The 12,119-nt window shown below is 40.3% G+C and overlaps 1 protein-coding gene across 3 annotated transcripts in view; it reads left to right on the top strand.

The window, feature by feature from the left end:
* Positions 1-12,119, top strand: part of baz1a (bromodomain adjacent to zinc finger domain, 1A) — a 29,767-nt gene that overhangs the window by 9,878 nt on the left and 7,770 nt on the right. For 2 of the 3 annotated variants that reach the window (XM_018734815.2, XM_018734813.2), the window contains exons 8-21: positions 587-674; positions 1,157-1,323; positions 1,711-1,806; positions 2,277-2,415; positions 2,579-2,725; positions 3,202-3,297; positions 3,626-3,850; positions 4,102-4,267; positions 4,935-5,042; positions 5,231-5,376; positions 6,057-6,578; positions 7,518-7,669; positions 9,024-9,190; positions 9,922-10,070. In XM_018734815.2, the coding sequence (XP_018590331.1) occupies positions 587-674; positions 1,157-1,323; positions 1,711-1,806; positions 2,277-2,415; positions 2,579-2,725; positions 3,202-3,297; positions 3,626-3,850; positions 4,102-4,267; positions 4,935-5,042; positions 5,231-5,376; positions 6,057-6,578; positions 7,518-7,669; positions 9,024-9,190; positions 9,922-10,070 (2,368 nt within the window). Of the gene's footprint in view, positions 1-586; positions 675-1,156; positions 1,324-1,710; positions 1,807-2,276; positions 2,416-2,578; positions 2,726-3,201; positions 3,298-3,625; positions 3,851-4,101; positions 4,268-4,934; positions 5,043-5,230; positions 5,377-6,056; positions 6,579-7,514; positions 7,670-9,023; positions 9,191-9,921; positions 10,071-12,119 lie in introns of all 3 variants that reach the window. The other variant, XM_018734814.2, reaches the window with a different exon arrangement.

The following is a 12,119-nucleotide window of genomic DNA, read 5'->3' as shown; positions in this document are numbered from 1 at the left end:
TATCCTGATAAAACATGGCAATAGGGTTCCCTTTTAGGTGTTCAAGTTTTATTTATCACATACACAACCGTACTTAATACAATGTGCAGTGAAATGTTTTTCCGACTGTCCATAATACAGACCGATAGAAGATGTTCTATAAAAAGGCAATACAAATGAAGTAGAAATTAGAAACATATTACAGAAATGTGAATATATGATGATGAAAGTAGGATAGAATAAAGTAAGATAAAATGTACCGTGGTCTAAAAGTGTGGAATAACAAATATAATGAAGATGCATTAGAAATATACAGCAAAATAGAGATTTGGAGTCCAGTATTAAAGAAAGGGGGGAAAAAAGTGCAATGTTGTGCATTGCTTTTGGGAGAGGTTTAAGAGGGTGAAAATCCATAGAGTTTATTTTTGAGGGTAAAAGATTACGTACATCACTAATTTTCCTTTTCTCTTGCTACAGTATCGAATCATTGGCAGATGTCTTGTGTATTTTTCATGTATTCTCACAAACATCCACAAAGCTTCCTTCAGACTTTTTTTTTTTTTCTTTTCTTTTTATACTGCATAATTCTGTCTTTTTCTAAATACAGATGAGTTTCCTTTCAAAAGAAGGCAACACAATGCGTACAGCAGAGAAAGTAAGGCTGTTGCGGCAGAAAGAGGAAATGATGGCCTTGGGTGAGTATGACTCTTTCTCGCGCTTCTTCATGGAAATCTATCAGACGTGCTATTGCATTTGCTTGGCACAGACTGACATAGTGGGGTTTGAAATGAAATGTCCTCAGCAGTGAAACCCTGGCATAGTCTTTGACTGGTAAGACTTAGGATGGATTGGCTGTCTCCTGAATTCTGTTTGTTCTTTAAGACATGTATTAACTTTTACTGAAGAATGTAAGCTCTTATCTGTTTATTATGCATGTTTAGCACCCAGCTGAGAAGAGTGCCCTATAAAAATAAGTCCAAATTGCATCTAATGAACAAATTGGTCATTTATAGGCAGACCGTAAATGTTAAATTGAGTACTGTTGAGGACCAGCAATGTGATTCTCCAAAGTAGTGCTCGATCATTCTGACACAGATATCAACAGTGAAACGAAAGGTAATGGTAAATGTTGTTGAACTTTCTTTGCTTAACTTTCATGCTGTTTTTGATCATTAAGCTCTGGAGAAAGCAAAGATGAAGAAGGAGAGAGAGGATGCTTGGGAGGCCAGAAAGAGGGAGAAGGAAGACAAAGAGAGGAGGAAAGAAGAGATGAAGAAAATGGTGGAAGAGGTGAAGCAGAAAAGAAAAGAAGAAAAAGAGCGCATGAAGGTTGAAAAAGAGAAGGTGAGTTCTCCATGTAAGGTTTGTGAATTTGCCCCATTTCAGCAACTGGTCATTAGGTTAGGGCTGAAGTAAGTTGTAAAAATATAGTGAAAAGTGGACTTAATCTTTGAGAATTCATGCAAAGGACAACCTTTTTAATTTTGACATCAACAAGCAAAGTATATAAACAACATGCTCTGACAGTGTCTGTAAACAATGGTACCCACTCTGTCATTGTGTTGGATCATATGTACATCTATTAACCAAAATTGTCTGTATATTGATAATTAGTACTAGTGTTATTTCAATGGGGCTTGGGGCCATTTAGTAGTACAAAAGTAAATTGGCACCATAAAGACATTGGAGGTCTAAGATGATTGCTGAAGGTAGCCACCCATCCCCATGCAGGAGCGGGAAAAGCTGCGAGAGGAGAAAAAGAAGTATGCCGAGCGGCTGAAGCAGTGGAGCAGACGACGGGAAGATATGGAATGTGATGATCTCAAGGTGAAAAGCACTGTCTTGCCTAATCTGTTTGTCATTTTGTGTCTCACTGTTTTAACCACTCAGAATGAGTGCTAACTGTTTTTTTGTGGACATACTGGTCTCTTCCAAATCTCTTGCATGAAAATTGGCTACCGTTAGAGCTGTAAAACTCTGCTTTGAGTCCCAGATCTTGCTGTAAAACCTTACATTGGGGTACTGATCATAAATTCATACAGTAAACATTACTCAACTCTATAAATGGGTAAATGATTGTATGTATCTTAACATTGTAAGTCCTTCTGGGAATGTCAGTTAGATGAATAAATGTAACAGCTGATACAAGTCTAATGGCCTGACCTGTTTAAACTGTTTTTCAGAAAGGTCTAAGGCTTTTTTTTGTTGTTTTAGATTACTATTTTCCATCATTTTCATCAAGGTTGAGTTCAAGTATACATTGTGGAGGTGTGTACTGACCTCTGATGCTTGCATAGGACCTACCCTCACCAGTTCCGGTGAAAACACGACTGCCCCCGCATCTCTTTGGGTATGCACTTATGGTTCTGGAGTTCCTGCAGGCTTTCGGGGAGCTTTTTGACCTGAAGGATGAGTTCCCAGATGGCGTCACTTTGGGTAGGTTGGCTTTGAGGCAAACTTAATGCAAGATGCTCCCCTTTCATTCTTAAATTAACTGCCACACAATCTGGTAAAAGAGGGTGTTGATGTTTGTTTTTGTAAAACTGTTGTGCATATAAAGGTTTCAAGACTATTTGCATGAATCCCCTGTTTGTTTCAGAGGTGCTGGAGGAGGCGTTGGTGGGGTGCGACCCAGAGGGACCACTATGCGAGCTGCTGTTCTTCTTTCTCTCTGCAATATTCCAGGCCCTGGAAGAGGAAGAAGAGGAAGTTGCTAGAGACCAGCTGACAGAGGCAGACACCAAAGGTAGCTGAGCACTATGCACCATACCATAACAAACCTACTGTTGTGTGCATCAAGATGGTATACCTACATTGGGGGGGGCGGGATTTACTCTGGGGTGCCACTTCATATTATTTCAGTCATCACATTATTAAAACAAGATGGCTAGACAGCAACAACACAGTTGGTGAGGTTGTCTCATGTTGCCTTACATTTAGCACAATTAAGTTTCTGGTCATAGTCAAATTTATGTGTTCCTGGTTTAAAGACCCAGAATAGGAGTTATGTTGTTGGAATCACCTATATGGCATTTACTGTATGCATTTGTGGTTGTACTGCCTGTTGCATCTGCAGGAGTGTGTAAAGCACTTTTATGGAAAGAGTGACCACAGAAAGGCTTCTACTGAATTTATAACCCTGTTTATGGAAAAGGTACAAATTTCTACTTAATTATGGAAGTTTTTTCCATTCTGTATCATCCTGATATCTGTGATATGCAGATCTGACTGAGGCTCTGGATGAAGACAGTGACCCTACGCAGTCAGCAATCAGTGCAGTTGCATCACTTGCTGCTGCTTGGCCTCAGCTCTACCAAGGTAACGTGTTTACTGAATGGAGCTTTGCTTTGAGTCGGAAAATCATGGGGAAAGAATGTAGTAGCAGTTGGATGGGCTCTAACTTTAAAATATTACATGTTGTCATTCCTTCAAAGTTTATTTTTGGCAGTAAATTTAAATCACATTAAGTGCCTCTATGATGGAATGTTCAGTTTAAAGGGTGTTGTCTCAGGTTTTGTAGGACAAAATTAGGGGAAAAAAATACACAGTGAGCACTGTTTCAATTGTCTTGACAGCTGGCTCGTTGTCGAGGTTTGACTCCTTCACACCCTGTCCTTAACTTCATTACCTTCTCCTGTTCCTCCAGGCTGCAGTTTGAAACAGCTCGACTTGGACAGCTGCACCTTGTCGGAAATCCTGCGGTTGCACATCTTGGCTTCCGGCGCCGACTGCACCTCTGCCAATGCCAAGTTTCGCTACCAGAAACAGGGGGGTTTCAGTGCCACAGATGACCCCTGTGTAGAGTTGCGTTTGGCAAGCCCAGGACTGCTCAAGAAGTTGTCCTGCACTGCTGTCTATGACCTGCTGCCTGGTGAGCCCTACACACACCTTTGTGCAGAAGCCAAATGATTCACAACTTGCCCTAGATTAGCTCGGCTGATGGTCCATATAACATTACAAGTTCTTCCTACTACCCTGTGTGGTGAAATCATAGGATTCTCTCAGTTGTCATACTTTGTATTTATGTTTTTCACCCATTTCATCTTTTGAATTGGTTTAGTTGTGCACTAGACTGAGCTTTGAACCCCCTTTTGGAGCTAATATTCATGTTGTGGTTCTCAGGGGAGAAGCTGAAGATTCTCCATGCGCTGTGTGGCAAGCTGTTGACGCTGGTGTCCACGCGTGATTTCATTGAGGACTGCGCCGAGGAACAGCGGCAGGCCAAGCAGGAGCTTCGTGAGCTCAAGGCTGAGCAGCACCGCAGGGAGCGGGAGGAGGCTGCAGACAGGTGTGTTTGCGCGTTAGTCTCTCTCACACCCAATACATATGTGGATGCTGCAGACAGGTATTTGTCTAGTGCTTGCATACAGCAAGGAGCTGTCTGAATCTGCAAAGAGCTCTGTGTTTAGTCCTCTTGTGTACTTGCCCTCATACATGTTCACACTCCATTGTACTCATACCTACACCCAAGGCCACTGATACAAGCGCACACAAGGGCTAATCAGTAATCTTAACACTGCATGAACTTTAGCATGGAATGCTCTGTTTGTTAGGCAGCAGCGCTATTTACGCATTTCTGATATTTAGTATTTGTGAGTTTATAACCTTTGGTCTCTGATCATAAGTATTGTGCAATAACTATAAGTACAATAAAATGCATAGTTATAACAATCCCCCCCATGTTTAAGTAAGCTAAATGTGCCCTGGTAGTTGTGTGTGACTGCTGGGGACTAGTCAAATTAGTTTAAATTCAGATGAGAAATGTAATTTCGCATTGGACTGAAGTTCATGATGTTAAGGGGTGTTCCATATGTGTACTTGACAAATATGGCCAGTTAAGCAGATTCTTTGACAGCAATGAAATTACGTGGTGAGCTCTGAATTTCTTAATGTGAGTAATGCCACGGTTAGCCTTTATTTCTCCTTTAATCTAGACCCATGTCCTATTTCCTCAGGGTTCGAAAGAGGAAAGAAGAGAAGCTGAAGGAGCAGGAGCTCAGGATGAAGGAGAAACATGAAAAGCTCAAGGAAGATGAAGAAAGGAATGGTTCACACTTGCCAGAGTATGTGTTACAGATTCTTCCGCTAATTTACTACATTTACTTTATTTTAAATGTTGAAACTTGTACATATTTTTAAAATGTTTCCTAACTCAAAGGAGGGATACTGGTTAATTGTTTATTTTATCCCAGAAATTATGTGGTGGTCTTGGATGTGGACTTAATATGAACATGCAGATATTGTCACACAGGGAAGCACCTGAGGAGATGGATACCAGCACAGAGAGCCATTCTGGAGGAAAGGATCACCACATGGACGATGAGGAGGGTCACGGAGGAAAGGAACACCACATGGATGATGAGGAGGGTCACACCCATCACCACAAGGCCAAGAATAGTAAGAGCATGTTTAAATGCTGAAGTGTTTAAATTGACCTGGATGGTATACCTTGCATGAACTGCTTCTCGAAAATGGATATCCTGAAATGACAGCAATGGCAACATTTTTATTTTGTGTATGTTTGCTGTTTTTCTTTTGATAAGTAAGCATTGTCAGGTTGGAGAAACAAAAATTTCACAAATTTGAGGCTGATGCTGTTAAGACCCTGCTTTGGATTGGTGTTGTCTTTCCTCTTCTAGATCTAGTTCTAGCGTTCTGTTAGTGGTAAAATATTAGCGGTTGTCATCTTCCAGTTTAAGACAAGTTAATTTTAAGCACCTTAGCTGAATGGGTTTAAATTCAAGTCGTCGTTCCCCGCCCTCGTTTACTACAAGGTATATCTTTGTTAGTGCTACGGATTTGATATTGAAGCGTCTTTCATTCAGCAAAATATGCTATGCTAAAATCGATTAGTTAAGTTGGTGGTGCTAAACACTTGACTGACAGTATTATCGTGTGCAGGAAGAACAGACTATGACAAGTTTATATCATAGCACAATATAAATCAAACAGGAATTTTCTCATACATCTATTCCCGTCTAAATAGATTTTGACCTGTTTGCTGGCGAGAGACAGGCCTTGTAATGCTATTGTCAGTTGCCTTGAAAATAAGTCAAGGTTTCTTTTTACTTTCCAAGCAAAAGCCACCAGTCAGGAGAAGAAGGCTCCTGAAGCCAAGGATGTTCTGACGCCAGAAGAGAAGCAACAGAAGGAGAAGGACCTTCAGGAACGCATCCAGAAAGCAGCCTCCTGTACTTACCTTCTGCCCCTGGGTCGTGACCGCCACTACCGCCGTTACTGGTTCTTTCCCTCTTCATGTGTGCTCTTTGTGGAGGAAGACTTCTCTAACCTCACCGAGGACATGCTTTTGCCCCAGCTGCCCTCCGAACTGCCAAGCGGGGGGCTTTCCACTGAAGAATTGACAGAGCTCTCGAGTTCCACACCACAGTCAACTTCCACCTATCGCACTAGCCCTCCTGTAAACCGACCCAACTTGTGGTCCTTCTACAGCTCTCCCGAGGAGGTGGAGATGCTGATTGATGCCTTGAACCCTCGGGGTTACAGGGAGTGCTCCCTCAAAGAGGCATTATTGCAGGAGAAGGAGCGCATCATGCAGGTTCTCTGCAACTGTCCCATCGACCGCTACCACCACCACCCAGGTATGTTTCCTGCAGATCCTCATGTTTTCAGCTGTCTTAAATGAGACCTAAAAGCTACTTTAGTTTACATGCATACAACAGACATGGTTGTTTAAATTCAGCTGGAAAATATCATTTTTTGTTTGTTCATGATAGGGGTGTATTATCCTGTTTTTTTCAGAAGCACTTAGGTCATGCAAAGACATGTCAATATCCACTTTTGGATGGTGGATTTCTTAAAAATGAACAAAATAATTTCAAGTTGTTTATTAATGATGATTAACGACTTTCAGTACCCAGCTTAGAGGTTTTTTGGTACGTGCCTTTATTTTGTAAGTATCATATATGCCAGTTTAAGAACGTATGACAGAACTTGGAAAAAGTGGAATAAGGCTTTTGCTGAATGTTGCAAGTTAAAATTGCTGCTTCAAAAATTAAAATTTCTCTGGGTTAGAGTTGTGTAAGGTTAGACCAAATTTAAATAGCTTTGATGCTGAATTTGAGCATCACAAATCGCATCCCAAAACATAGGTAACTCAGACAAAACACTTTTCTCCTACACTTGCAGCTGAAACCTTTACTTGTGAGTGTGCAGTTTAAAAAAAAAAAAAAAAAGACAGCGAAGAGCTCGTAGACAGAAGATGGTAGTTTTGGAATGTGCTAGAACATTTTCTGTCAGTTGTATAAATGCATTGTCTTGTATGTTGAATTAAATCTTTAATTCTTGGCCAAAGGTGTGTACAAAAGTTATGTATGGCTCTAGTGTTTGTACAAATAGCTTAAGCCCTCAAACATTTATAATTTTGTAGTGATGCCATAAGACAGAAGTGCCATCTAGGGGTACAGTAATGTAGTGTTTTATTAGAAAGTGGACTTCATTATGCAAGTTAAGAGTAAACGTATTCCTCAGTATGTCACAATGGATGAGTGTGAAGTTGGCTTTGTGTACACACAAAACAGAAGGAGACGGCAAAGGTGTACTGGTGAGACGGAGCAGCCCAGAGGGCCCAGAAGGCCTGTCTTCTGCTGAGCGCCACATGGAGAACAGGCTCAAGGACCTGCTGCTTGACATAGAGGATCGAATTTACCAGGGCACTCTGGGAGCTATCAAGGTCAGCACGTCTTGGGGGAACATGTGCTGATCTACAGGCCAAACTGATTGAACATACAGTTTCCCTGAAATATTGACTGTCATTTGTCAGTCTACATCATATTCAATTGTGTTCTTGCAAAATGTCATGTAATCTTGATAAAATTTTTAAATGGGGTAAAATGGGGTTCAAAGTCTTCTTAAAAATATAGAGCACCCTAAATCAGAACTGAATATGGTATTTGTCTTACAGCAAATTTAAATTAAGTGAATTTAGTTGATGCTTTTCTTCAAAGCAATTTAGTGTGAAAATGTTTCATATAAAATGTTCATTTCTCCCCTTCTGTTCCCAATGTATTATAAAATCCAGTTCATGTTGTAGGGTAATAATTTTGACCAAACAAGTCTTTGAATAAGTGACAATACTACGTAAATTGCATGTCTGCACCATCTCTCCATCTTTTGGTGAAATGCACATTTCTTCACCAGGAACTGCAAGTCTCACTGGAGAATTCATCTTGCAGAGGGGGAAAAAAGTAAATGTGGAAAAAAAAACTTAAAAAGGCAGAAACAGCACAAAAATAGCAGCAAATGAGGCATAGCTAAATAACATTTGATATAAACAAAGTTCATGAAGCCAGCTGTGCTACATTTTTCTTCATTTCCATGCACCGTGCACAGCTCAGCTTTTCTGACTTGAATTCTAGCCAGAATTAGTTAAATCACCTTTTCCCCCAATTCCTAGTTCATATTATATTCGAAACACACACACACACACACATTTTCAGAACCGCTTGTCCCATACGGGGTCACGGGGAACCGGAGCCCAACCCGGTAACACAGGGCGTAAGGCCGGAGGGGGAGGGGACACACCCAGGACGGGACGCCAGTCCATCGCAAGGCACCCCAAGCGGGACTCGAACCCCAGACCCACTGGAGAGGAGGACTGTGGTCCAACCCACTGCGCCACCGCACCCCCTATATTCGAAACATGCAACTGAAAATTGTGCCATATCAGAAATTACTATTTTCTTCCTTTTTAATCGTGTTTTTTACAATATTTATGCAATGTATTAAGAAACATGTTTGAAATGGCATTTTATTTTTCTCTATGAAACTTAATTCCAGTTTTGGAGAACAACATTAAGAAATACAGGACGTGGTCCACTTCTGTACCATTATAAAGTGATTTCACTATTGTATACAACTGCCTAGGTATCATGAGCAAATTTATCATACTTTAGAGAAATTTCTTGTGCATTACTAGAAATTTTCCATGAACAACTTTTTTTAATTTATTAACATGGCTCACCTTAATTGAAAGGAAATACGTCATTGTCACCTCAGTTGACCTCATGTGTGTTACTGTTGGATAGGTAATGGACCGCAGTGCTTGGAGAGCAGCCCTGGAGGATGGACACTATGAGCTGCTGGTTCCTGACCTTCGGGATAATAATGGAGTTATAAAGGCCATGAATAAGGATGTCTGTCCCATGGACATTGAAGAAAATCCTGTAGGTGGAAAAGTGGGAGGGAAAGACAGGTGAGACCTTTTACGTTACTTAAGGTTTAAACTTTGGATTTTCACTACATTTATTTAGCGTTGCTCCTGAATGTAGTAGGCATTTTAATTGTGTAGTTATAGTGATTTATAAATAAGATAGTCATCTCTTTAAAATGACATTCTTTTGAAAGTATTAATGAAAAATTTGATTCTAGGCCAGGAAATGTCTGAAGTTTAACGAGTGTTAACGGCTTATCTAAATCACAATATAAACTGTACTATGAAAGGATGGAGGGGAAACGGTAATGCAGCAGGTAACACAGGTGACCGACTGTTTTGTCTACTCAGAGTTGTATGTATTTTGAAAAGTGTCTGCCAAGTGAATGAATGTAAATGTTTTACTGTTTGTGGGTGTTCCAGTTTCTTCCCACAGTCCAAAAACTTGCTTGGTGACTAAATTGGCCTTAGTGCCAATTTATGTATATTCTTGTGGTTTTTAAATGGCATTATGAGTTTAGTGTAGTGTACGTAGCACTGCAAGTAGCCATGGATAAAAGTGAAAGCTAAATACCATATAGTACTTTTCACCAAAACAATGAAGAAATATCTGCTAAATAAGTAAAATGTTCATGTAAGTGTAAAAATATTTACATGTATTTTTTGCAACTTCTAAGAAGTGTGGGAAAACATAGTACTCAATTCTCAAATACCATTTTAGGAGTTTAACAAATGACATTTGATCACAAATTTCTATGTGTTAACATCTGCAGGTTACAGGAGCTGAAGGGAGAGACTCTGAGCACTGCATCCACTAGCTCCAGCACTCCTCAGCCAGTTAACAACTGTGTACACTTCCTTGCACGGGCGCTGGCCCAGATTGAGCAGGGCATTGAACGCAAGTTCCTGAAAGCACCACTGGGTAAGAATGTCTCCTACAACTTTTGCCAACAAGAGCTGTATTCCCCAGTTCTCATGCAGAATTTTGAAAGAAGTGTTTAGGTAGATGAAGGTCATAATGGAAATTTTTTGCTGTAGAACATAGAACACTACATTATATGTTCAAGAACAAGGCCATGTCTCATTGTCTATTCTAAGGCAACAGAGAAGTGTTGATCAGCTGATATTTTTGTCTTGAGTTTAGATCAGAGAAACCACTTCTGGGACTCCGATAAATAAATGTTCCCGCTGATCTATAAACAGAATTGAGTTATGCAGACATTGTGATCTAAATACCAGTTAGCATTCACATCTCATAATTTAAGTAAATGCTTAGAAGAGCTGCCTTTTTGAACAGCTATAGTCATCTTTTATCATCATGGTGAAATGAAGGTTTCCCCCAAACTTGTACACACAATAAGTTTACCCAAACATGCAAAGAAAATGTTCAAAACTAAGTCAATATCAGAAGTGCTCTGGACACCTTTAATCCTGGCTTAAGACCCACGACAGACTTGTTACTTTTTGCCCCCCCCCAACCCTTTCATTTATTTTGCTTTGCCTTGTTTTGTCTGATATGGTATGGAAAAGTGGTTCACAGCTGTAAGGCCTGTGGGTTAAAACCTGGCTTTGTCTGTATGGAGTTTGCATGTGTTTGCATGGGTTTCTTATGGGTGCTCTTGTTTCTTCTCACTGTCCAAAAATTTATTTCTTGTCAATTGGTCATTCTAATTACCAATCGCATCTTGTGTGTGTGTGTGTGTGTGTGTGTGTGTGTGTGTGTGTGTGTGTGTGTGTGTGTGTGTGTGTGTATTATATAATGATTGTAGTGGACTGACATCTCATCCAGGGTTTACCCTTTCTTGTGCATTTAGAATATGCTCCAAACCACTATAACCCTGCACAAGTAGCCATAAATTAAAGATGGATTGTTCTTTTATTCATGCAATTTTTTTTTTTTTTAAATGCTTCTCTTGTTAATGGTATCGGGTGAGTATGGACACATGGGTGGAACAGAGACTCAAGGGCAGTGGCTCTTCAGACACAATTTAGATAGATATACTTTATTGATCCCACAAGGGAAATTATGTTACAGCAGCAGAACACAAGTCAGATAAATACTTGCAATATATATTTAAAAAACATATAAAACAAGTGGAAAAATACAAGTTAAAAAAACAAGATAAAAATATAAGTATCTACAATTATGTATACAGTTGGAAGAATGAAAGACTAAAAAGTATATTAAATAAATTAAAACGGTATGTAGTGCAACAGTAAAGTGCATGTTGTACAAAACGGTAATATAATCATTATGAAGTAGTAACAAAACGAACTAACAATAGTGCTGAATAGTTCATCTGTCACACAGAGGTGAGCTGTTGTACAAAGTTATTGCGAACGGTAGGAATGATTTCCTGAACCGTTCTTTATGGCAGCGGAGCTGAATGAGTCTTTTAGAAAATGAGCTTTGCTGTCTCTGCAGTGTGCTGTGAAGTGGGTGGGATGGAGTCTCCATGATGGAGAGCAGTTTGTTCAGTGACCTCCTATTCCTCACTGACTCAAACGTCTCCATGTTCTGTCCAATGATGATACCGGCCTTACGGATGAGTTTGTTCACCCTGCCTGCATCTCTGGCATTGATGCTGCTCCCCCAGCAGACCACGGCAAAGTAGATGGCGCTCGCAACAACAGACTGGTAGAAGATCTCCAGCATCTTGCTGCACACATTGAAAGATCTGAGCTTTCTCAGAAAATAGTCTGCTCATTCCCTTCTTGTACACAGCATCAGTATGGTCCCTCCAGTCCAGACTGCTGTTCAAGTGGACGCCTAAGTACTTGTATTTCTGAACAGTCTCAACCTACTCCCCCAGAATCTTTATGGGTCTGACTGCAGTTCTTGTCCTTCTAAAGTCGACGACCATCTCCTTGGTCTTCCTGACATTTAGGAGCAGATGATTCCTGCTGCACCACTCCACAAAGTTATCCACCAGGTGCCTATACTCCAACTCCTGTCCATCTCTAATACACC

Source organism: Scleropages formosus, chromosome 3, assembly GCF_900964775.1.
Source record: "Scleropages formosus chromosome 3, fSclFor1.1, whole genome shotgun sequence".
In the NCBI taxonomy this organism is placed as follows: domain Eukaryota; kingdom Metazoa; phylum Chordata; class Actinopteri; order Osteoglossiformes; family Osteoglossidae; genus Scleropages; species Scleropages formosus.
The sequence above is the reverse complement of the archived record's forward strand: the minus strand, read 5'-3'. Positions and strand labels throughout refer to the sequence as shown.